At 40.3% G+C, this 27078-nt stretch overlaps 1 protein-coding gene across 5 annotated transcripts in view; it reads right to left on the bottom strand.

Annotated features, from left to right (window-relative positions):
- The window catches only part of KIF21B (kinesin family member 21B), a 93972-nt gene that overhangs the window by 10863 nt on the left and 56031 nt on the right, over window positions 1-27078 (bottom strand). For 3 of the 5 annotated variants that reach the window (XR_006103500.1, XM_042463026.1, XM_042463029.1), the window contains exons 12-28: window positions 21952-22036; window positions 17680-17794; window positions 16857-17048; window positions 15775-15974; window positions 15283-15390; window positions 13236-13304; window positions 12382-12611; window positions 11850-11997; window positions 11554-11748; window positions 10392-10493; window positions 9725-9890; window positions 8377-8437; window positions 7981-8038; window positions 6799-7004; window positions 5714-5788; window positions 5035-5148; window positions 3682-3720 (exon numbers count right to left, since the gene is read on the bottom strand). Coding sequence is in view for 4 of the 5 variants with exons in the window: in XM_042463026.1 (XP_042318960.1) it covers window positions 3682-3720; window positions 5035-5148; window positions 5714-5788; window positions 6799-7004; window positions 7981-8038; window positions 8377-8437; window positions 9725-9890; window positions 10392-10493; window positions 11554-11748; window positions 11850-11997; window positions 12382-12611; window positions 13236-13304; window positions 15283-15390; window positions 15775-15974; window positions 16857-17048; window positions 17680-17794; window positions 21952-22036 (2163 nt within the window). In the remaining variant the exon portion in view is untranslated. The remainder of the gene's footprint in view (window positions 1-3681; window positions 3721-5034; window positions 5149-5713; window positions 5789-6798; window positions 7005-7980; window positions 8039-8376; window positions 8438-9724; window positions 9891-10391; window positions 10494-11553; window positions 11749-11849; window positions 11998-12381; window positions 12612-13235; window positions 13305-15282; window positions 15391-15774; window positions 15975-16856; window positions 17049-17679; window positions 17795-21951; window positions 22037-27078) is intronic. The other 2 variants (XM_042463027.1, XM_042463030.1) reach the window with 1 other exon arrangement.

The following is a 27078-nucleotide window of genomic DNA, read 5'->3' as shown; positions in this document are numbered from 1 at the left end:
GAAAGGACCAGATCCACATCAAGCTCAAAGAAAAAAGACAGGCAGGCACATGCAAAATTAAGCTGAAAAGCTCATCGTAAAATTCTGGGACCAACTCACTGCAATATAAAGGGAGATGAGATGTCTTTCACTGGTGTTAATGCCATTCTTTAAGCTGACACACCTACTCTAACACATACACATAGAAAATTCATACACAGACTGTCATTTGCCTTAGCAATGGAACATAAGAAGTTGCCTGTCACATCTTCCCCTGATTCAAGAACATCTACAATGACTGAGTGGCTAAGACAGGAGTCTTTCCAGCAATGCCTGGAGATGTTAGGGACTGAGCTAAGACTTTATGCAGGCAAAGCAGACATTCTAGCATGGAGCTAGGGTCCCTTCTTCATCAATAGTTCAAATTCACTAGAGTTTCATTTGTCATTTTCCTTATGCAAAATTCCTACCAAACGAAATATCAAATTTTCTTTGTGCAAGACCAGGATCAAACGTAAGATGGCTTTGATTTAACACCACTGCAGCCAAAGGCCCCTGGCCTCAACATGTAAATAACATCTACTTTGTTCTTGCTTACAATTGCTAAGATTCAGAAGATCTGTAATATTAGTTAATGTAGAAGATCAACTGTTTCAGATGGATATACCGAAAGGAAATTATACAAGGATCTTGGGCCCCTTGACACTACACAGTTTTAACTGCCATAGTACCATCCTGTGGACTCCTGAAATTTGCAATTTAAGGAGGGAAACTTAGAATTTTCAGCCAGAGAGCTCTACTGCTTCACCAAACCAAAATACTGTGCATACACAGATAGAGAGACAGACAGACAGATAGAAAGGTCTCTATAGTTGAAGCCCTGGCAAGTAAAATGGAATCACAGTACTATAAATGTGTCAACTGAAAGGGCCTCTTATTGCCTTAACAAATCAGGACCTCTACCAGAGAACACCACCACCTGAGTTGTGCATGAAACAAGTTCATTACACTCTGGCTGACATGGAAATCCTTTTATTTTGCCTGATAAGCTTGGAACAATCCTTGAGGTAGGTAGGTGGAATGCATTTTCTGATTGGAATACAAGGGATAACCAAACAGGCAACAGTTGTCTAAAGGTGACATGGTGTGAGGAGGCACAGAATTCTCTTTCTTTGTTTTGTATCTTTTGACACACTGGACCCAATTCAATCAGGCACTGGGAAAGCCTGAAGCCTTGGAAGCAAGACAAAGAATGAGGGCAATGGGCACGAAAATGGAAAACACAGGGAATGCTCAAATTGTCTGCTGAAGCTGCAGTGTTCCATTTTTCTCTTTCTGTAGCCAGCTTGGAAATATTGCAGAAGAGCTGAAGCAGAAAGAGGCGCCACATGGGAACTGGGATGAGCTGCCACAATGTAGTGTTTTTATCCCTGTATACGCTGGCTGTGGCAAGCAGGGAGGGCAGCAGAGGAGGTCCTGGAAAGAGGGGTTGGGGATAAGAGGAAAACATTCTAGATTAGCAGCCTCTCACCAGCAATGGTTTTGACTATTTCACAACTGGAAGAGGGGACCATACCTCTGCTTCCTAAGTGGGGCACATAGAATTTTCAAATCTTAACATTCAGTTTAGCATTGGCCTTGCAAAAGACAGATGCCAAATTGAGCCCATAACAATGCTTGTTGTGTGCCTTCAAGTCACTTCCATCATATAGTGACTTTAAGACAAATGTTTCATGGGGTTTTCTGACTTTTTCAGAGGTGGTTTGCCTTTGCTTTCCTTTGAGGCTGAGAGTGTGTGATTTGCACAAGTGGGTTTCCATGGTTGAGCAGGGATTCAAACCCTGTTCTCCAGAGTCATAGTCCAATGCTCAAACCACTACACCACACTGACTCTTCATAACAACTCACCATCACAAAATTGATGATGACAAAAAATAAATGATCATAACTAGCTCAGAAAAACTGAAATACAAATATTTAAATCCAGTAAGAAGTTAAAGTTAATGAATAAATAAATGGCTTTGGCAGTCAACTACTTGTGAAGTGAGCTGTTAAGAACTACCACAGTTGAATAGTGTGACAGCTAGTGTACAGGGTTGTTGTTTTTTCTTCCAGATCTAGTCCTATGGCTACTTGAGATACTATCAAGAAGGAATTTCATCACCACTACATATTCTACACATTTCTACAGCTGTGGTTAGTACCCATCCCAAGAAATTCACCTTATGCCTATTCATCAGTGGTTTCCTAACCATGGATAGGATTGCAAGGTCAGGAAGAAATTGCTCTCATTAGAAGGTTTAGCTAATGCTATTTGAGTAATGGGATCAGAAAAGGAAGTAAACTGAAGAACAAATACAATTTTCAAAGAGAAAGTACGGGCCATTAGTAGTCAAGCAAAGGGTGAGATAGTAAAGGTTTCTGACCACCCAGTGGAAAAATCAGCTTGTATTACATTTTAAATATTTAAGGTTTTTTAAAAACAAATCTTTGACTAAGTGATAATATACAGTTTTTTAAAAAAACATTTTCCCATCATAACATATTATGCCTGACAATGCTCATAATGTCAGAATGAGGGCTCACTAGAGGCCTAGGCAACCCTGTAGTTGCAGGTGATATGAAAGCAACAGCTGCTACCAAAAAGCAAAGACTTCTAAAATGCATTTTCAGTGTCGATATTTATGGACAAGAAATTGTGTACTGTGTCCAAGTGTTCCTGGTGGTAAGAACTGAATTAACAGAACAGGCTTTCTTCCCTTACATAGACAAAGATATGAAACACATTTGTCTTCAGTGGGACTGGGTAATGCCAAAGGGTGTTCAACATCTGAACAATTTAAAAAGAAAGGAAAAGCATTATTATCCTGCCTATTGCTGCTTTAACACAAGATCTAGTTACCAGAATAACTGTGTGGTACATTGTTCTGTGCTCAGAACTTCTCAGATATTCACAATATAAGGCTGGAAGGCATTAAGTTAGAAAAATATACTATATTTAGCTTCCATAATATAACAGAGGATTTTTTAAAAATGGAGCTAGAGCATTGGACTGCAATGGTACACTAGAAACCATAGTTTTATGGAAGGAAGAACTCTGAGCCTTGAAGAAGAGTTGCCATCACATTTCCCAAACTTCTTTCTAACAACATGAGGACTAGTAACTACTCAGAAGTATAAATAACTCCAGCATTCAAAACAAGATTCATTAAAATAATGGCACAGTGACAATGCATGCAACCAGTTAGCAGCTACTCTTGGTTACAACAACACACATGCACTATCTGGAGATATATGTTGGTGGTCCAAGAGCAAACTGATATGTTACAAGTTGGCAACGTTTAAGGTCTGGGAAAACAAACTAAAGCTTTCAGATATAAGTGTATTGGTAGCTTGGTGTTTAACTATACTGTATCATGTATCATGACTATACAGGCAGCAGTTGCTGGCATCAGTGTGAACAAAACAAGAACAACTACAGGATGGGGAAAACCCATGTTGCTCCAGGTAACCTATGAGGTTGGGCTGGCTTTCTATAGACAGCTAGGAAGCAAATCTAGTGCTCAGAAAGCAGAAGCAGGCACAAAAGAGGAAACACCACACAAGGTTTGGTCACATGCAGATTTTAAATGCAGGGAAGGGGGAAAGTATGAAAAAAGAGAAAAGCTTGAAGAGTTATATAATAAACAGTAAGTTTTATACCTCAGCACCTCCGAGACAGAGGAGTCACTGTCATCAGACCTAGGGGACAGAAAATTAGCAGGATTATGGGTAATAAAACCAGGAGAAGGAAAAGCAGCAGCAAGAAGACAGAAAAGGGAAGGTTGTTATTGCATCCAAGCTAGCAGGGCAGAAAAAGAACATACCACAGACAGAAAGAGGCTCAGATGTAGAGGGACATGAACAGAAACCATTTGGGATTTTACCAGGCATTCATCACATACTTGCAAACCTACTGTTATAGATACAAGGACTAGAAACAGGTTTTGGGGGAAAAAGATCCCCATGAATTTTTGTGCATGTATAGCTCTTCCAGAATGAGGACCTGTATTCTACCAGAATCTAGATTTATGCACACACCAGGAATACATACCCAAAGCTCCTGGGCACAGATAAGGAGCCAGCAGCTACATTTATTATGGACACTGTGTTCACAGAGGACACTCTATAAAAATACATGTTTCAGCTGGCTACCCACAGGTAGGTCCCAATAGATTCTTTCCTTTTCTTTGTAGACAACATTGTGCCCCTGGGCTGAATGATATGATAAAAGACATCCCACAACATTAAACTGTTGCTGTGTCAATTATGTTACACCTAACAGTGAAATGACCTTGCATTAAGTTACAACAGAAGAAAAGCTGACAGATTCGACAGATTCAAAATGAAACCCACTCAAACTTGGAAGATAAGACAAGAATGACCAAAAGCAGTGATAGTTTAAGTTGTTAAAAATTGACAACAAAGACAGATGGCCCTGACAGGCTGCATACATAGTTAGAAAGAGCTTCCACACATTCAGCACCAAACAGCATGGGGGAAGTGAAGCAATGGTGAAGATTTTCTAGCTTTAAGTCAGGGGTAAGAATCATGTAGCCCTCCAGATATTGCTGGAATGCAACTCCTAGCATTCCTCACCATTGCCTATGCCAGCTATGGCTGCTGGGACTTACAGTTCAACAAGATCTTAAAGGTTTTAAAGGTTACACAACTACCACTTCTATTTTTAGTACTAATAAAGATCTCAGGTCCTGGAAAGAGGACCTTGACTCAGAGGCTTATTGTGACAGTGCCACTCAGACTCCCTACTTATTTTGGGAGACTTCAAGGTAACTCTATGGTCACTGTACATCAATACCATGGTGAGAGAGGAACAGGACTAATTCCAGTACAAATGTAATAACTATCAGGTGGCCAGAGGGGGGCGGGGACATTTAGTTCTTTGTTATGGGTTTAGGGAGATGTGAGTGGAAAATATTTCTAGCACCAGTATCTGCCAGTTTTTCCATTCTTCCCTGTGGTAAGAGTCTCCCAAAGTCTCAGAGTTGGTCTTACTTGTCTAGAGCCGAGCCTTGACTCTGGTTGCTGGTGAGGCGAGAGAAGACATTGCGGTCATTCCGTGGTCTGCTAGGAGGGGATGAGGGAGGAGTGAATCCAACATCCGGGTTTCTAGACAAGAAAGAAAGATGCAGTGATTTACACTGATGAGAAATGAATTTTTTCCACTAACTCCTTGCAGTCATCACTGTTAGATCCTCCATCTCAGAACAATATACTGTATATACTTATGTATAAGTCTAGAAAATTTAGTCAAAAAATTGATCCCAAATAACTGGGCCAACTTATCCATGGGTAAAAAAAAATAAGAGTGACAAAAGGCTCTTCACCATGGCTCCACTTCTGACCTTTTTGAATGCCTGGATTGGAAAAGCACAAACAGTTATGCCTGCCAGAATTTTGTAAATTCTCTGGCATAGTTTTCCTTAGCTTCATCTTTATATCCTTTGTTACATGCCTCTTAGTTTTACCCTTGACTTATCCATGGGTCAGATCAAAATCCATAATTATGGCCCCTATATCTGCCCTCAACTTATGCATGAGGTTGACTTAAAGCCGAGTATATAAGGTAATTCCTGGATCATAAGCAAAGCACAAGAACGTCTCTTAACTGGGCATGCATGTACAGTCTTCCTCTCATATGTATACATACAAACACACACACTCAGATGCTCACCTGATGGGCTGACCCCGGTCATATGACTTTCTTCTCGTGAGGGGTGATGTGTCTGCACCACGGGACTGTCGGGGGCTAAAGAAGAAGCAGCCATGGTTAGCAAGTGCCCTTTCCAAAGTTGTGCTCTCTCAACTTGGAACTATGACTGGAATGTGTAAAACCTGACTGGATGGTTCTCAGAGAATGGTCTGCAGGTTGCACTGGGCAAACTGCATTGTGTGAAGGGGATTATTGGCTTGAAAGCACCAGCACAACTAGGATGTAAAACACATCAGTGAGGCACTGGGGGCACAAAAACATGCATGTCTTGAAATAAGAAAATGCTGATAGTGAGTCAATTCCAATAAGTAAACCCTCATTTAGACCTCAAAACGATTGGGACTGGGAATTTTTGGCTTGCCAAATTTTGTGGGACTACAATATTCATGCCCATTAGCCATGTGGTCTCAAGCTGCTGGGAGTTTTAAGGCAAAACCTTCTGGAGGCTCTCCACTTCTATGTCTGAAGCAGCACTTATTCTGGGGATTGGAAGTGCTATTTCAATTTTCAGTACTTTTCATGTCTAAATAAGCAGCCATATTTGCCTTAGCTTTTGTTGCTACTTGTTAGTTGATCTTACACAGGTGATACCACTGAGCCTTCTTAATTCACAACATCAGCATTCAGTATGGGGTGGAGAGGTTCATTGGGAACACTTGAAGCTGTTGGCTGTGTAAGGCCATGAGAAAACTTGGGGGGGGGGGGGCAAAGTCCACAAGAGTAAGAGATCTAATGAAACTAAATTTCCCCCAAGTTGCTGCTACTTCTTGCACAAGTTTTTGCGAGCAAACAGAAAGCTCAATCTGGGTCAAGAACAATCTAGGGCATATTGCTTCCCCCTTAGCTATGGTTTCTTTGTATCAAATGCTCTCTACCTCCAAATCAAAGAACTTTCATTTGTCAAAATTTGATTCAGAATTTGCCCACAAAGAGGAGATAATACAGATGTATTTGATCCTAAATCTCCAGCAGGCCAGCAGCTGGTCTACCTAGGTTGCCCAACAGGACTTCTATAAAGGTCAATGTCAACAATGACCACAGCTTACAATGTGCTCCCTCGGATAGGAAGGCTGATGGTGCGGGAGACCCTTTCTTTGTAGTAAGGGTCACGGATAGAGAATCCAATGCCATCCTCTTTGATTTCCATGAGTGATGCTAACGACTTGGTGATGTTCTTGGTAGTGATGTCCAGTGTGGGCCCCAGGCACTCTGCAGACACAGCCTTCATCTGCCCAGAAAGCTTGGGCTCTCCCTAAAACAAAGCCCCATAAGGCAGGAGTAAAAAAAAAAAAAAAAAAAAAAGGGGGGGGGAAGAACATCAGTTAGCATGAATTCAAAGTGCTCTCACTCTGCTTTGACTCAGGAATCATCACAATTTTGTTCTTCACGTGTTATAATATATCACATGCATTGCCTTAGATTCGAAGTGACCCTGCTTCACCCTCGCTACAGAAGGGCTGTGGAAGGGCCCCAGATTGGAGTTCCAATTTCACGTGTGATAAGGCCCATACATGCACTTCTTTGCAAAATAGTTTCCTAAAACACTTCAGGAAATACTAGGCAAATATCACGCAAACACTGCACATGTATACTTGTTTTCTTCTTCGATGGGGAGAAAACTACAGAAATTATTTGTCTTTGCATACAAGGGCAAAATAGTCAAAGGTTTCCATATCTATCGCTGATACACAGGTTCCTCAAGAGTAAAAATTATGAAATAAGAACGCAGTGAGTCTGATAGGTATTAAAGCCACTGAAGAAACATCTGGACTGAACCACAAAAGGAAAGGGGCAGAGGTGAACAAATTATGTGCAACATAATACTGTATAGGTGAAAAATTCTATTATTGCCTTTGAGCGAATCTTTCCTGTGCTACCAATCTGACTGCCAAACTAAACCATATGTCTTGTGAGCCTCTTTAAAAAAGAGCTGCTTCAGAAGTAGATTACTATACATCTGACCAAATGACTTTGCAAGAAAAATTGTGCAGCATGAAAAATCTACAACATGATGACATTTTAAATATATCTTCAAGGGCCACACAGATATTAAGGGGGGGGGGGTATTTTCTGTTTGCAGTCTGTCTGCTTGTGCTGTTGTGATCACATAGTCGCTCTGCCCATCCTTCTGGATACTTTTCTCATGATGGGACTGTATTGCAATGTACACAAGCAAGCAAGCAAACATCCCTAGAGTTGTATTTGCCAGGATGCAGCTTTCCACTTACCCTGCACTTGAAGTCATCCTGACTGGCAGAGCCCTTCATGGAGAAAGACTGGGAAAAGCTGCAAAACACATAAAGAGACAATGGGCACCTGCAGTCTTCTGAACTGACAATCCACAAGATAATTTCCTCCCACCTTCCAAAATAGCTTCAGTACCACATTCATGAATGAAGTGTCTACACATTTCTGATAAGGGGAAATTCTCCCTCCTTCCTCCACCACTATGTTCATTCTGTTATTCAGGAGAAATGTTACAAAGTACAGGGGTTTCTTGCTGCTAAGTGACTTCCTGGGTGGTTTCACTGGTCAACAGGTAGAATTTTGTACTTTTAAAGGTCAGCACAGGAGAGGGGGAAATGAGGGCATAATGTGCCTTCTCTTTCTTTGGGAGTACTCACCTCCCCTCTGAGGCCAAACTGAACTCGGAGATTTCCTCATCTGTGCTGGCATAACCATTTTCTGTGTAAAAGAAAAAGCAAACCACCAGGTTACACTGAGTAGCATTTGGGTACTTGGCACCTATAATGGCAGCCCTCTCATTTGGGGAGCGAGCAGCCTCAATATATCATTGATCTTAACAAGGAAAATGTTACAAGGACATTATCAAACAAGTGGCAAAGATATTATCAAAAAAACAAAAACAAAAACCAAAACCAAAACCATGAGGGGTTCCTTTAGTTCTGATATGCCCAGAAAAATAGAGCTCATGCCTCCAATTTAAAGAATCAGTAGATTAAGGAATGAACACAAGGAAGGGCCACCGTGTTTAAGTAGCCTTGGTGCTTGAAACAAACATAGGTTCAGATGCCCAAGACATGAAGCCATGTGGTGATTTAAGTCATCCTGGTTCTTCAAAGCAACCTGGTAACCTGGCTCTTCAAAACTTTGGCTATATGGTGACTTTCCAAAATAATTTATTCACATGCATCTACTGCCTGTCTAGAGAAATAAAATTCCTGGAAAGTTTGAAGCCATGTGATGACGGTGGTGGGGATATTCTCCCCTGGTTTTTGTGGGGTTTTTGTTTGTTTTTTGCAGTGGGGAACACAAATAAATTTCAGAAAAAAAGTTGTATTATCACACTTTACAGGTGGTTTTGGACCACAAAATGCACTATGAATAACTTGGCTTGGCACAGAAGCATCATGTTTAATATGTTAAATATACAGCTTATTCAGGAATTACTGTTTTTATAAATGGACCTTACAAGATACTCATCTGTAACACCTGACCTGTAAGAAAACTTTTCGCTTGTACCACTTAATGAGAAGGGGGGGAAAACCACATTAAAAACAAAGAAAATTATTTTATCTTCTCTAGTGCTTCACAGCCCCAAGCAGACATAAAGCACCCAATCCCATAAAAAAGAACTGAGAAAAGGAAACCAAGTCCAGGAACTATAGTGATGTGAGATACTGTACAATGTACATAGTCTTACATAAATGTTTACCTGCTACTTAATTTTGAGAAAAAAGGTGGGAGGTTAAGATTGTCTTAAATATTTTATTAATCATTCTAAAAGAAACTACTTCATAATTTGTTTTTTAAACTTTTTTAATGAACAAAGCCTCCAGAAAAAAAAGGGGGAAATACTTTTTCTGAATTTTCTGTTTGTTTTTTCAAAGCTCCATTCCTGTTGCCAGAAAGAAATCTAAAGGGGAGGAAACTGGCTTGATATGCCATGAGAAGACTGCTAGCTGATAGGCAATTCCACTCAAAAAGGTAAAAGGAACTTCATGCTTCTACCTTGCTGTACATTGTGTATAAGTGCCTGTAGCTCAGGGTGAGATTCTGCTTTTTCCCGCAGGGCATCCAGGATATGATGGTTCTGAGAGGACCCAGTTACATCTGTTTGTTTCAAGCGTCCTTCCAGCAAACGGATTTGAGCTTCCTTCTGGGCTACTTGTAGACTCTGTTTGCAGAGAATACAAAGACATATTACTGACAGTTTTCTAGTTCCTGAGAAACAAGAAAAGAGGATGAGAGGGTGGGATTCTGGATTAAGCCTCTCCAACAGAGCTGTGCTTAATCATGCATGAGTAGTGGCCCCAAAACTATGTCACCATTTCTACCAGTGGGTTTCTACCACCATTTCTACCAGAATTCTCTATTCATGGATTCTGAAGCAAGGAAAGAATGTAGTGCTCACACTATCCAAACTCAGCGAAACTCATTGGAGAGGTTTTTATTTCTTATTAAAAGTGTAATGGTTGGACAGAGCACAGAGTCAAAAAGACCCCTGGTCCAAATGCAGAAATATCAGTTTGTCAAATATGCTGCATTTTGAAGTTAGCCATTCCATATCCTTATCAACAAGAAAAATTGACTGTTTGATTTTAGGTCCTTTATATTAGACCTTAACAGTTAACTAATATGATGTGGCTGGCAAATTCCCCACTCTGTTTTGACCTACCTTGTCTATGGATGCCTTAAGGAAATTGTCCAGCAAAAGCCTTGCCTCAGCCAAAGAGCAGGAGCTGATCACCACAGAGGTGTCTGTAGAATCCAGTTCTTCCTAGCAAGAGAGAGAGAGAGAGAGACCCATGGGGGAGAGACAGTAGAATGAGAAGGGCAACAAAAGGGGCAGTTGCACTTTTCTGGCTAAAGTGTTAATGTGCATGGGTCCACAGTGTGGCATGCTCCTCAGGAGTCCCACCTATTATATTAATGAATAAAAGTAGTTATCATTTTTACACTATCCATTCACCCCTAAGCCCAAAGAATATGCACCACAAAACAATGTGCACTGCAAAAAAATTAGAAGTTTTCTTTCAATAGACTTGGAAAATTCACTTCAACATGGATACCACATTCTCACAGCTCTGAAGAAGATACAGTTCTATAGCCTTTGCTCCCCCTACAGGGAATGAGCAGAGTTACAAGATTTTCCCAATTCTGTATCTCAGGGGAGGGTATGGTAAACTGCTGCCCAGGGCCCAGTGTGGTCCCTGATGCTCCACAAAGACCCATTGTTTTTAAAAGGGCTGATTTTGGGGTGATTTTTCTTTTTGCCTCCAAATATGTCTAAACCATAGTGGTTTGCTTCCTTTGACCCTCCAAAGCCTGCCAAAACACAAAATAAATCTAAAAATATCAGCCAAAAATGGCATCTGGAAATGATGGTGCTTCACTTCAGGCACACTGAAACACACTCATATTGCCCACTGAGCAGGCACAAGGTATAAACATTTTGCTGCCACCTGCACAGTTGTCCATCTCTGCTATATATTCTATTTCGAAGATTTGCCTATTTGCCAACTGCTTATTCAAACTAGCACACACCAATTGAATCAATGGAATTTATATTAAGTCACCAAGTTCCCACTGATCCAAAAATTTTATTCTGGTTAGGACTATCAACTGGATTTCAACCTGAAACCATCCACTCAAAACCAAGGTGGTTTGGGGGAAAAAGGGAAATTTTTGTCTCAGGTTTAGAACACTTTCTTTATCCACTGACTACATCTGAACATCTAAATCAAAGGAGCTTTCCCTCATCTCTAGGCCCACAGTATGCCAGAACCACAGTATGCCTTGCACCTAAACTGGCTGCTCCTTATACAAACTGAACGCACCTTAGTTTCCTCAATCTGCATGATGGTGGCCTGGCAGTCAGAAATGCTGTCATTAATGTAGTCAATGTTGGCTGCTAACACTTCAATCTCTTCGTTCAGCTCCTGCAGCCCCTTCTGCTCTTCAGGGTTTTCTGACTGCAGTTTTTCTCTCTTCCCTAGGAGCATCTCCTGCATCAGTGACAGTTCTTCACGTTTCTGAAAGGAACAACAGAAGGTGAAACCTTTCCTTTCAACAAGTGCGCAGCAACCCCATCCAACCTTTGCTTTTTGCTCTGACAGGAAAACAGCTTCCTCACCTTGATGAGCCGCTCCATATCAGATTCAAGATTGATGACTGTCATCCTCTGCATGACAATGTCAAAAACACGGCGCTCCAGCGACTGCCACTTTAGGCGGGCTGTTTTACTGAAGGTCTGGTTTGCCCCTTTCTTTGGGAACTTCTTCCTGAAGAGGGATATCATATCATAAGAGCTGAACATCATGATCCTGCCATTGCTCTAAACCTTTTAGGACAAGTCAGTCCAAACTTGCCTGCTACATTTGAATGGGGACAGAGATTACTCTGAGCGCTACTGAGTAACAGAAGACTCAGAGATGCCAGTGTCCCTGCTAGCAAAACTCCCCATGAAGCAATCTATATAATGTTATTTTAAAAAACATATTTCTTTTTGTAAAAAAAAATCTATCCCATCTGATAACCAGAGGAGCAGGATACAGTCCATAAAGGCAACTTTAAAACAATTATTAAACAATTTTTAAAAATTTGATTTTAAGACACCTTTCCTTGGTTAGTCAAAACTCAAAATGTTAACTTGTCCAGTGTCTGACCTGATGGTTCGGGTCCCATTTGCAGAAGGAGGGGAGTCTCCTAGAAAGGTATTGATTTTTCGATTCCACTGGCGCACAATACTGGAAACAGAACGAGAACCAGATTCTTGCTCTGAGGAAGTGGTACTAGTAGAGACCTCAGCACCTGAGTCCACCATGGCTTGCTTCTGGTTCATCCTCCCAGCAACCCGGTCAGACATAGGTTTGGTCAGACGACGCAGAGCAGAGACCTGGAGGACAAAAGAAGTTAATCTTTTCACTGGCTTTTGATTAGATTGACTAAGGTGGTTAGTGTTATGCTGCCTGAGGTAAGATGTGGGAGCACTGTATTGCTGTGGCTTTTTCCAATATGTATAGTCAAATCCAGAAAGTTGTACTTGGGGCTGCTTTATCCCCCATCCCCCATATCTACATTAAACTGTGAGAGGTTGTCCAGAGATCTGGGCTGGTGTAATACCAGTATATATGGATGGTATTCAGCGCTATATTTCTTCTTTATCTAGAACATGTAGGTGACACTCTGAGCCAGTGCCTGGACTGGATAACAGAATGAGGGTCAATAAACTGAGATTCAATCTAGACAGAATGGTGGTATTTGTTGTGGTCGATTCATATGTCTGAGTAATGTACACAAGACAAAATAAAATACAACAACAATTAATATACAGTAAAAACCAAGAGAAGCCATACATACGGTTTTAATAGCAGAGAGAAAAATATCAAAAACAGTACGAAAAAAGCTGAAGTTAAGGTAAGATAAAAATAGCACAGAGGATTTTAATGCAGTAAAAGACAAGAGGAATGTATTTGAGGGGAGAGGGATCATCTTGGAGGTCAGTATGGCTGCCACTCACCTCTTGGGTTTTCCTGCGCAGTACAATCTCCTGCTGGCGCTTCTGAGATTCTAGTGCTCGGATCTGAAACTAAAGGCATGGTGGGGGAAGAAATCATTTATTAATAAAACCTCAAATTAGAAACTGTAAATGGTCTCTACATCAAACCCAGTCTTGATGGGGTCAAAATCAGTCTGATTATACTGAATTCCTCATAGAAAGATTATTTTTTTTACATATATGTGATCCAGAAGATTCACAAAATCAGCATTCTCAGTATGCCCAAGAAAGAGACCTAATGGATTATCTCCCATCACCTGAAGCATCTCTAACAGGTGTCAGCTCAAACTTCTCAAAAATCTCTTAAGAAACTTTTCATGATCTCCATAAACTGAACATTCTAGCACCAAACTTTTCATTTAATCAAAAAGCCTGTTCATGCTTTAACCTCATCCTGCTTCCCCATGAATTTATACATTGTATATTTATTTCTTGTTCCTACTTCAGTGAATGAGAATAATGAAAAATAAGCGATTCCCTCATTACAAATTTCTCAGTTTCTTTGACATAAAGCAAAACTGACAGATATCACGATCACTATCTTCCATTCTCCTGATATCAAGGGTTGTTCTTGTGGCATTGCCAGGTATCTCTAATCTCCTTTTAGCAATTTTTCTCCATGGTTGTCAGAAATAATGGAAGCACAAGCATCTGACCAATTCTGAGAAAAAGCCTGAGGTATAGTCTCTCCTTGCCTCTGACAGGCCTAGCACCAAACTATGTTTTATGGCCTTTAATTGTACAATAAGAAGCCATTTGATTATGATAGTGAGGCTGGAACAAATATCATTTATACAGTATTTCATAAACATATCCTTGGAGCTTGGTTCTTCAAATTCTTTTAAAAATATGAAAATGTGAAAATGTATTAGGGTCACCATAAGTCAGAAATGACTTGAAGTCAGTAATGCACACAACAACAAAATTTATGTTAAATTACCTTTTAAGAATGGGACTCCAAAGTTAAAAAAAGAAAAGAAAAGAAACCTACTGGGTCTTCATCTGATAAATTCTGTGTATCAGAATTTATAATATAATTGTATCAACTCCATATTATAACAGATAACATCATATAAAAAGTAACGCCATCTTACAATATGGGACAATTCTCTACTCCATTGGCCTAACCTTCCATTAGGGCCTGTTTCCTGAATTGCCATTATCTTCCTTAAAATGCTAACCCATTTCTATGGGGCTATTTCTGGATATAGATACTACCGAAGTCCAGTTCACAGTCTCCCCATCCATTCATTGACATAAGAGAGGAGCAAAACAACATTACCTAGACATAATCCTCTTCCTCAGTATCTATACACCCCAAAGTTATACCTCCAATATTCACATATTTGAGCTGAATCAATGAACAGTCTACTTCATAGATCTTGCTTTGAGGCCATGGCTCTGCAGCTACAGAGGGTCTGTGTAATAGCTCCCCCATCCCCCAAATCCTTCCCTTCCATTTCTTTACTGTTAGTTTGAAAATTGAGGTTGAAGTTTATTTTCTGGGAAAGAGGCCCATAGTTTTTATCTGATTATCAAAAGGGTCCATGATTCCACCCTTCCTGAAGAACAACTTTCATACATGTACAGTGGTACTTGGGTACAGATTTCCACAATATTGGGATCTGCAAATAGGGCATGGCCAGAGGAGCTTTCCAGTGTTGAGGGCATAGAATCATAGAGTTGGAAGAGACCACAAGGACCATCCAGTCCAAACTCATGGCATGCAGGAAATCACAATCAAATCATCCTCAACACATGGCCATCCAAGGAAGGAGACTCCACTACACTTTGAGAGAGTGTGTTAGTTAGCCAGAACAGACCCACTCTCCCTCAAATGTTCAGTGGATGTACACTGTATTTTAATTCTATGAAAAGAGCCCAAACCAGGCAGGCACTCAGACTTTCCTTTTTGCTGGATTACTCTCACTGGGCTTTTACTCTTCTTTCTTTCTTCAATAAACTATAGTAAATACTCAAGCATGCCACAGATTATGCTCTTGCCTACCTCTTGCCTGCGCTGCTCTTTCTTTAACTGGGCAATCTCCCGATTCCTTTTGGTGTCTGCCAGTCTCCGCCTCTGCTGCTCCTCACGCATTTGTTTCATTAGTGCCACCTATTAATGTAATGGTACACGTAGACTCAATACAAGGACTGACTAGAAAGATAGCTTTGCTCTGATGGCTATGAACTCTTGAGTATAGCTAGCTATGTATGGGTGATATAAACAAAATGGTTTCATCTGAGTTAGTGTAAGTATAGCACAGCAGGTGGAGCACTGACTTTCAGGGGCAAATATTCAAGTTAACACATCTGCTATAGTACAAAGTATATTAAACAATCAATGACTGGTCATTGGATTAAATGTAACACAATTCTCTCCTCAAGATCCTGCAAAGGACAGGAGAGAGAGAGCACTTATACACTGCCATATCACATTATTCAACAAACATTCTCTGTGATTGGCAGCATTTCTGCCTCTAGGTTGAGTCTAAGTTACCTTGGCTTTCTTCATCTCTGCCACTTCCGCATGCAGCTTCTTCAACTCTCGCTCATATCGAGACTGGTTCTTCAGGAGGCGAGCATGTTCTTTCTGGGCTGCCTGTAATTTCTGCAGATCCCTATTCATCTCCCGTAAACGTTTCTCATAGTCTGCTTTGATCTTGTTGGCTTTCTCTTCAGTGTAACACTCCATAGAGCCTGAGGAAAAAGCATTTTAGTGGGACGAAATCTAAACCAATCTTCTCCCCATCATCATAATGAAGCAACTATTATATGGGAAGAACATACAGTAATGTATTATGAAATGGTAAAGTCCTGGGGGGTGGGGTGTCTATGGCGGGGTACAGACCACCAGAAAGAGGCACGTCCCTGGTGCCTCTCTTTGCTCTACAGGAGCGCTGCAGAAACCAAATTGCTGCAGGAGCTCCTACGCAGCAAAAAAGGAGCACCGGGAAGCAGATCCTTTTTGTGGCGCACTTCTGCCGCCCCAAAGCACCAGCAATGGCGCGGTGACGTCACAGCTGCGCCACACTGTTTGGAGGCAGCGCAGCTGCGATGTCACCAGTACGTGCCGCATCTGGTGGGCATGCTGTAGCTGCAGCGCCCTCATCACATGCAAGGGCTGCCGCCCACCAGACAACCCTCGCACGTGACGAGGGTGCCGCAAAGGCCTGTCTGTTCCAAGCCTATATAATCTTTTTTTGAACATGTAATTCTGCATTCAGCCACAAGAGAAATAGCAGTGTATAGGAAAAGAGTAACATATTTTTATTATTGTATCTATAATTATTTCTATACCACCTTTCAAGACAAAGCCTCTGATTCACAAGTGCAAATGGCAGAATTGTTTCAATTGGCATAAAGCTGATAATTTACATGACTGATTAGCATTTCACTATTCTGACATTCAATTTGGGTATCAAATTTGGGTATAAGTCATATTGCCCCAAGTTTTGGGGCCCCAAACCTTAGCCTTTTCTTGGGAACCCAAATACAAGGCCCCTCACAGTACCAAGCCAGTGCACCGAGATACTGTTCAGCATGTCAAAACCCAACTTTTCCTAAGCAGCATGTCCTTACTGAGATTCTGCAGGACCCTGTCCCTCTCCAATTGTGTGTCACGGATCTTGTTCTGCAGCAGAATCAGCTTCTCTTCATACTGGTGCTTCAGTGTCTGCAGGCGCCTTTGGCTGTTCTCCAGTTCATCTATTAGTTTCTGTTTGATCTCAATCTCACAGGTCAGGTCAGCCAGATCAGCCTGGAAATTTGCTGCTACATATATAAAGAAAAAGAAGAAGATGACTCAGTATCTTGAGGAAACTGGGATCCGACTCATTGCAGCTTCCAGTTAATACAGGAATGAGCTCTCTCGTTTGCAGGATTGCATGGGAAGGCCTAATGCAGCCTTCGCCATTCTGGTGTTTTCTCAATGTATTGAACCACAATTCCATCATTTGCAGCCCATGTGGGCATAGCTGAATTACCATCTAGGCAAGTTTGTTTTGCAAGGAGGATGCTGGGACCATTGTCACTTGGTGCCTTCTGTGTCAGTGGACTGGCAAAAGTTTGAACTTGAAAAGATATATCCAATGTATGGAATCTATTTAGGGAATAGATTTCAGCACCTTTAGAATTCAGACTGAAATCTGAAGCAGATTCACCATTTTACTGAGATGGAAACTACCACTCAGTACTGACTGGGAATCACTGCAATTATAGCTACAAATGTACAGCTCAGCATTCAGCATTTGCATTTGCAAGTAATGTAAAGTTTATGCTTCCATATGCATCCTGAAGATTGTGCACTGCTGCATTTTCACTTGGATCTCTACAGGGACTGCACCAAACCGCACTGTCACAAGCATATCTTGAAAGAGTCTTTGTATCTGCTGCATGAGCTTACCCTTTTCTTCAGCATCTGAATCAGAATCCACCAGGCTTTCTTCACTTCCTGAATCTTCTTCCTCTTCTTCTTCCTGACCCCCTTCTTCCTCACAACCACTTTCTTCTCGTTCTTCCTAAAAAGAGAGAGAGGCAGCACAGCAATGAGAGAAGAAAAACAGTTAGGCAATACATTCTAAGCTACCATGGTTCCAACTCAAACTCATATTTGGCAGGAATTTGCTGTCCATCTTCTCCTCAGTTGCTGCAATGGCAAAAGCAAGCACAGGTGGTATTGGGCCTGGTGAATTTTGGACTGCTTTGAAACACCTGTAATTGATACATTCCCTGTGTAAGTCTAACTTTTCATTCTTTTAGCTAACAAATCAGCAAAGTTCAGACACCAGAGAAAAAGCTATGAACCAGTAAACAAAATCTTACAGCACTTTAAAGACCAGCATGTTTTTAATGGTGTAACCTTTCACAGACTACTATCCAATTAATCAAGGCTTTAAGGTTTTTCTTAGTAAGAAATACTTCATCTTTCGGACGCAACTGACTGAAGGGCACAAGAGCTTATGCCAGGCATAATTTTTTTTAAAATTATGTGTAAGAACATAACATTAAGAACACAACCATTAAAAACAACACATAACAACATCACATTATAACACATAATTTTATATTATGAAACACACAAATAACAGAACAGACAAATATTGACTTCTTTCCTAACAGATCCTGCACCTACCACAAAATATGTTTGATCTCATTTTTGAAATTTAATTGTTCAATTCTAATATCAAACCAAAATAAATGATTTACCAATACACATGAAATAAACATTTATCTATTGTCTATATCTATTATAGTAACCTCTTTGTTTATTTTATTTATATTTATCTATACATATGTCCTCAAACACTACATACACAAATCTATACATAAATACTACATACATTTCACCACAACATACATTTCCCCTAAATAAATATTCCTTTTTCTTAGTTCTTTCATTCTCTAAGCTCATAACAACCACATCCCTCCAAAGATCTTTCTCTTGCCATGAATTCTAATAACCTCACCCCTTTGGCTTTTCTTCAAAATGCAACTGGGAGCTGCCCCACTTTACAATATGGGGGATGCATTAAGGGGGCTTTAACATAATCAATGAAGATCTTTCCCAGTTGTATTATCAACTTCGTTATATCTACAAATGCCTTTTCAGCACCCAATAACATATCTTATCTACACATAACATCACACCCTAGAGGACAGGACAATGGCCAAGATCCTATACACATTATATATATAGCATAAATAGATAATCAGTCTACTTATGATGGATCCCAAGTTGTGTAACAGGTTGTGCAGTGAGCACCAAGACCTTCAACTCATTCAATGCAATGTTCAATTAGCTCCCCATTAAGCAAGGCAACAACAAAAGAGAGGGCTATGTGTGGGTGTTGTGGAATGACTGGCTATCATAGGATTATAGAATCATCGAGTTGGAAGAGACCCCAAGGGCCATCCAGTCCAACTCCTTGCTATGCAGGAATCAAAGCATCCTTGACAGATGGCCATCCAAGGAGGGACACTCCACTACACTCCAAGGGAGTTTGTTCCACTGTCGAACCACCCTAGTTGTCAGGAAGTTCCTCCTAATGTTGAGGTGGAATCTCTTTTCCTGCAGTTTGCATCCATTGTTCCGTGTTCTGGTCTCTGAAGCAGCAGAAAACAAGCCTGCTCCCTCCTCAATATGACACCCCTTCAAATATTTAAACAAAGCTATCATATCACCTCTTAACTTTCTCTTCTCCAGGCTAAACATACTTAACTCCCTAAGGCATTCCTCATAGGGCATGGTTTCCAGACCCTTCGCCATTTTAGTTGCCCTCCTTTGGACACACTCCAGTTTCTCCACATCCTTTTTGAATTGTGGTGCCCAGAACTGGACAAAGTATTCCAGGTGAGGCCTGACCAAAGCAGAATAGAGTGGCACTATTACTTTCCCTGATCTAGACACTATACTTCTATTGATGCAGCCTAAAATCACATTGGCCTTGTTAGCTGCTGCATTACACTGTTGACTCATGTTCAACTTGTGGTCTACTTTAACTCCTAGATCTCTTTCACATGTAGTTTCAATCATTCTACCTGGGACTACACTTATGCAAGTTCAGAGAAAGCGCAACCACTTGGACAACTATTTTTACATTAGCATAGTGCCCCCAGCAGGATTCCAGTTAACGTTGCTGAAAGAACACAATTCACATTTCTTGTTTTTTTTTTTTTAAAAAAAGACAAAAGTCACACCAGACATGCACATGAGCACCCCAGAGGAGGAAATCTATCAATCAAATAAAATGTTTTTTAAAAAGGAAATCTTTACGTTGGGAGAAAGCATGCATTTACTGCACTTTCCCACTTCTAAAAAACCCAAGACATTTATGGGGCTGTACAGCAAAAAGAACTTACATTCTAATTATTATTATTTTTCGTCTTAGCTTAGAATTGTAATAATTAAAGCAGCATACAGTACAACACCATCATAAAATGCTTTTAAAAATCTCTATGACTGGTCTTAAAAGCAATAAGAACAGCAACTAAGCAGCTGAAGCAACACCAGGCAGTATCTGATTATACACTAAAAGCCCAGGCACGTAAGTCATTTTTATGAACAGTATGCATGTTATTTCATATTCCACACCATTGTTTCTCTTCTTAAATTTTATTACTCCCATACCCAATTTTTATGGACTCTCCTTGGAAGATAGCCTAGCATTCCTCAGAGCTAAATAATATCTCATCCCATTGAGAAAGGAGCCATATCAACCAATTTAGTCATGCAAAGCATAAGGCATTTTAGGGGCTCTTCAGACTGGCCATTAAGGCCAGCCTGGGGGCAGAGTTGGGGTGTTGTGTCCACAGGATGCACACCCCAACTCCACCCCCCAGGGTGCTGAGATGCCACACACTGCTCCACACAGTGTGCAGCATCACAGCGCTCATCCAACACTGCATCCACATGAAGCAGTGCGGAAGTAGTGCTGTATAGATGTGACGCCATGGCTATCACACCCTTTCTGCACCCTGGAAAGGCCGGGGCCACGCCATGCAGTTGCAGTGGTCCTGATCCAGTTAGGAAAGGGGCAGTGTCGCACCATCCCTTAGGGGCTGTGTGTACAGCCCCTTAGTGTATTATTCTGGTGCCAGAAGCCCAACCTTAATAGTAAAACCAACACATCATTCCAAACATATATTCATATTCATATATTAGCAGTGAACACTGCTTTTTCTTGAAACAGATAATTAGCAATCCTGCGAAAGGACATCTGGGTATTTGTATAGCTATGGCAGAATGATAATAAAAACCATGTTTTACTGGCATCAATTTCACCATATTTCAAAAATTTCATCTTATATTAATATAACAACCTGCCTCTCCACAAAAAAATATTTTAAACCACAAAAGTCCAGAAACCAGACACTAGCTGGGAATCAAACACTGTTTTTGTTGTTGTTGTTGTTGTTTTTCTTAAAGTTAGGTTGGCTTTTTGCTTCTTTAAATATTGCTTTTTTCCAACAATAAAAATCAAATCTTGGAATAGTTATATATCAAACTAACTTTGATGTTTAAAAAAATGATTAAAATTGGCAAATATTTTGTGCATTTTGCAATGTATTACACTATCCTTTTATTAAAGCACATTTCACAGAGCCATCTGTATTTTGAGGGAAGCAAAACAAAATAAAACATACACCAGCACATAGAATAGGCCCAGCCTGCTTCATATATCCAGATTAAAGAATAACATGTAATACTTGAAAAATATGGCAGAAGGTCTTTTGCTAAGCCTCAGGAGCTCCAGAAATAAGTGACTTTCAACAAGGGTAGGAGTACAGTGGTACCTCGGGATACGAAATACCCAGGTTACGAAATTTCCGGGATACGAAAAAATCCCATAGGAAATAATTGTTCCGGGTTACGAATGTTTTTTCGGGTTACGAAAAAAATTTTTGGTGCTTTTCGGCGCTATTTCACACGGAATCGCGGCTTTTCCCCATTAGCGCCTATGGCATTTCGGCTTACGAAGGCTTTTCGGGTTACGAAAGTGGCCGCGGAACGAATTAATTTCGTAACCCGAGGAAGCACTGTATTGGAATACAGCAGTTAAATCTAGTTTCTGGAAAGAGGTCTTGAAAAATTGGGCTCAAGTGATGAGCATGGCACACTTGACAGGATTCAAAAGATCACAGAAACTATATGCATGTGGAGGCAAAGATCACTTACCTCTTCCACCTCATTCTCATCTGTCTCATCTGCCTCATTTCCCTGCTGCAGCTTCAACCTTTTCTTAAAGCTTTCTTTCTCTGGGCTGTAAGAAAGAAGTGCATTTTTAGGTGAAGACATGTGATTATGCATTCATTTTTATTCCACATTTTTAACATAAAATGGGTCAAATAAACACCACTACAATCATGTGAGCCTGTTGTGGAGAAACTTGGGGAAAGCAACCAATCTTGGCTTGAAAAATATTCCTCCCTTTGCCTTTTCCTGGTTTTTTTGGCCACATCCTTTACTCAGGGACAGACACTCTCACAAGATTCCTGTGGCTTAGGAGACCCAGGCTGAAGTCACCACTGAGCCATGAAAGGTTACTGAATAACCTCACAAAGTCACTATAAGCATAACGGAGGGAGGCAGATAGGTATGGTATGTACAATGCCTTGAACTCACTGGAAAGGCAGCATTGTAAATGCGACTAATAACATTATTGCATTTCACACAGTGGTGTAGTGGTAAATTTTGAAATCCAGGAGATTATTGTGATGTGACCACAAATACCATACTGATAATATGCAATTTATTAGAGCAATATGTTTGCACTTTTTTGGATAGTTATGTCAGAATAAGCTCTCTTGAATTCAGGTTCAAAACACACTGCAGAAACAATCCAGTTTGAGGCAGCTTTAACTGCCCTGGTTCAGAGCTAGGGAATCCTGGGAATTGTAGTTAATTGTAGCACCACAGCTCTCTGACAGAGAACGATAAATGTTTCACCTTACTACAGCTCCCAGGATTCCCTAGCATTAAGCCAGGGCAGTTAAAGTGGTCTCAAACCGGATTATTTTTGCAGTGTGTTTTGGACCTCAGTGATGCACACTGTTGACTGCATAGAAATGATTTGTAAAATACATGGAATATAACTAAGATTTCAGCCATCTGAAATATATCTTTGAATTTTTAATCAAAATTAATTAACACTCATATAATAAAATGTTATCATTTGAAATTGCGAGAGCAGAGAAATAAACTGCATTTTATTAAAAACAAAAACAAAGGAAAGCACTTTCTAGCTTCCAAATCATTCTTATTTTCTATTTCTTGATGTATTGCAAATAGTAAGTAGTAAATTTAAAAGCCATGTTATTGCCTCATTTACTTGCAAGCACTAGGAGAGCCTATTAGTTACCCTGTAGCTCCAAAAGAAATCATTTGTGCTGTTCGGGGGGGGGGGGGAATCCTCCACCTAGAATCATAGAGTTGGAAGAGACCTCGAGGGCCATCCAGTCCAACCCCCTGCCATGCAGGAAATCTCAATCAAAGCATCCCCAACAGATGGCCATCCAGCCTCAGTTTAAAGAACTCCAAGGAGGGAGACTCCACTATACTCTGAGGGAGTTTTTTCCACTGTCCAACAGCCCTTACTGTCAAGAAGTTCCTCCTAATGTTGAGGAGGAATCTCTTTTCCTGGAGCTTGCATCCATTGTTCCGGATCCTGTTCTCTGGAGCAGCAGAAAACAAGTTAGCTTCTTCCTCAATATGACATTCCTTCAAATATTTAAACAGGGCTATCATATCACCTCTTAACTTTCTCTTCTCCAGACTAAATACCCCCCCCAGCTCCATGAGTCTTTCCTCATAGGGCATGGTTTCCAGACCCTTAACCATTTTAGCCGCCCTCCTTTGGACATGCTCCAGTTTCTCAACATCCTTTTTAAATTGTGGTGCCCAGAACTGGACAACAACAACAACAACAACAACAACAATAACAACAACAACTTTATTATGGCCATTTGGCCAACACAATTACAAAATTCCAATTAAAACACAACATAGGTTCATGTACAGGCAGATTGGAGAGTATAAACAAATGACGGTCTATAAAAAGTAAGGATAAAAAGCAAGGATAGGATCAGGCAAACACACAACAATGAGTAGGCTGCCATCACCTCGCAAACAACTCTATCATATTGTGTAATAGAGCACCACATTCAAGACATATTAGTTCAAAATCACAATCATATCCCCTATCCAAGCAAGAGTTAAACTACAAAGTGCCATTAATCAGATGCAACTGATTGGGGTAACTTCATTAGACTTTAGTCCCCAACTAGATTAGTTTGATGGTATGGTAAAATACGGTCATGCCTCCTCATTTACAAATTTTACCGTTAAATCAAGCCATCTATACAGATTTTGAGATTATATTATAACATATTACATCTGTTTAACAAACTGTTTACGATTTGCAATGGCAGCTGCAAAAAATTGTGCAACTGCTTGCGTTATACCTTCCTTCTGATCTGCAAGTAGAAAATTTGTATAAAATTTATCTTGTCTGCCTGGAAACTGCAACACAATTGGTGTTATATATAAAGCACGTATTTCTGTATACAAAGAACAGCCAAAGAGAACATGATTAATATTTTCAATTTCCTCCAAGCCACAAGGACAGTATCTGTGTTCATAAGGGATCTTTTTAAATCTGCCCTCCAGGACTGCTGATGGTAAGATGTTAAACCTTGCTGACATGAAAGCTCTTCTGAATTTTGGGACATTCAAATTCTCAAAATATTTCACATATTTGCCAGGTCTACTGGATTCCCTAACAGGATGTAAAGTTAGTTGGCTTATATGAGTCTGGAAATCAATATCCTTGATGGGTTGAGAAATAACAGATTTTGCTTTATCATAGCCTAGTACAGTTATTTCAGATAGTGAGAGTCCAAGAGATAAGAGTTTCAAGGTCAGCGTCTCCTTCCAGGGAGACAAAAAGGAGTCTGTTAGAATTAATGGCACTAAACCGATCGGAACAAAAAACATTTTGAGCCATAAATTTAATTTGCATATCCATACACGCGCCTCAACAGATAGCATCCCTGTTTCTAGACGGAGAATGGAATTTGAAACACAATTTGGGACACCTAAAATTGTTCTTAAAATTTTTGTTTGAACTGCCTCGAAGGTTGTAAAGCTATTGAAAGTACAAATCTCAGAACCGTATAATAATTGTGCTAAGATCGTAGTAACAAAGACTTGGAGAGCTGCTGGAATGTATTGGCCTCCCTTATTATAATAGAAAGAACATAAAGCTTTAATACTTCTTTGTGTATTCATTACAGCATTTTTCTGGTGTAGTTTGGTAGATCCCTTGTCATGAAATGTGATTCCCAGATATTTATAAGTGGACACCTGTTCTATGGAGTGATCATCTAGGGTCCACTTGTATCAGAGGTGGCTCCTCAAGAAGACCATTACTTTGGTCTTATTATAATTAATTTTTAGAGCATCATTTGTGCAATACGTTGCTAAAGCTCTTAGAAGTCTATTCAATCCTACTTTTGTGATGGACATTAGAACATCATCTGCATAAACAAGAATTGATAGAGGCTTATTTGACAGAGTCGGGGCATGTGCTGATATTTCTGATAGAGTCAAAATCATGGAGTTAATATAAAAATTGAAAAGAGTAGGTGCTAGAACACAACCCTGTCTTACTCCATTAGATGTGGGAATAGGTCTTGTGGTATTGCCCTGACTATTACAACGTATTACTACTCGAGAATTCTCGTGTAGTTTACGGATTAATATTAACAGTCGTTTATCAATGTTGGTGGTCTCAACTTTTTCCATAATATATCTCTTGATATAAGATTGAATGCTGATTTAAAATCGACAAATGCAGTAAACAGTGTGTCCCTAGCTGAAGCAACATACTTTTCAGAAAGATGTTTAAGGACTAGGGCATGGTCAATTGCTGAACGGTTTTTCCGAAAGCCAGCTTGCTCTTCCCTAATGCCAGCTTGCTCTTCCTCCTCAAACCATTCTTGGAGCTTATCCAATAGGTGTAGAGCATACATTTTGCTTATGATATTGAGAAGGCTAATAGGCCTATAGTTTCCAGGATCATTTTTATCTCCCTTTTTATATATTGGTATAATAATAGCAAGGCCCCAGCCCTCAGGGATGTATGTAGTATGATCTATGGTGGTGAAAAGGGATGCAAGAACAGGGGTCCACCATTCAATATTAGATTTAAACACTTCGGAGGGTATGTTGTCATTTCCCGGGGCCTTACCTGGGGTGATTCTTGTTATCAGGCTTCTTATTGCCTCATCGGAAACTGGTAGCCATTTTGGAAGCTCTTCAATATCAACGGGGGGGGGGGTTGATTTTGTTTGTATCGGGATTGATCATATAGCTTGCTATAAAATTGTTCCCAACAATTGACAGAAATTGCGTAAGTCATACTTACTGTCCTTGGCCAGCCACTAGTTACAATTTTCCAAAAAGCAGATGTATCTTTATTATTTGCTGCTGTTATTAAAGTACACCAAGAATTTTTGAGGGCTGTTGCTTTTTTTATTTTTATCAGTTTCTTATATTTTTTCTTTAATTCAAACCATTCAGATGGGATTGTTTGTAAAAAATTTTGTCTATAAATTTTATAGTTTTCCACCAGGATCTGTTTCATGTTAATGCAGTCCTGATCGAACCAAGATTTATTTTTTGTATTCTGGAGGAGTGCAGCAGCAGCAGAGAAAGAGTTCTGGTGTCTGGCCTTGGGCACGCCTGAGCTCTCCTCCTCCTCATCCCAGTCCTCGGAGCTAGAGGCAGCGTGGGTCCTCCAAACTCAGCCTGAGATTATAAAAACCCTCCACCACATCTGCTCTGAGAGGAGTCCAGAACTGGACACAATATTCCAGATGGGGCCTGACCAGAGCAGAATAGAGTGGCACTATTACTTCCCTTGATCTAGACACTATACTTCTATTGATGCAGCCTAAAATTGCATTGGCCTTTTTAGCAACCACATCGCACTGTTGACTCATGTTCAATTTGTTCAACTTGGACTCCTAGATCCCTTTCACATGTAGTCCTATTCAGCCAGATGTCACCCATCCTATATCTGTTCTTTTCATTTTTCCGCCCTAAGTGCAGTACCTTACATTTCTCTGTTTTGAAATTCATTTTGTTACCTTTGGCCCAGCTTTCTATTCTCTCTTGACCAGTCTTGTCAGCCTCTCTGTCACATCACAGATCTTTGTCCCAGGGAGACAGCACACCTCCCAAAACATCTTGTCAGGCTCACAAACCACTGGTTCAGTACCTCTCAGCAAAGAGTCCCCCACA

This window comes from Sceloporus undulatus, chromosome 4 (genome assembly GCF_019175285.1).
Source record: "Sceloporus undulatus isolate JIND9_A2432 ecotype Alabama chromosome 4, SceUnd_v1.1, whole genome shotgun sequence".
NCBI classification, from domain to species: domain Eukaryota; kingdom Metazoa; phylum Chordata; class Lepidosauria; order Squamata; family Phrynosomatidae; genus Sceloporus; species Sceloporus undulatus.
The sequence above is the reverse complement of the archived record's forward strand: the minus strand, read 5'-3'. Positions and strand labels throughout refer to the sequence as shown.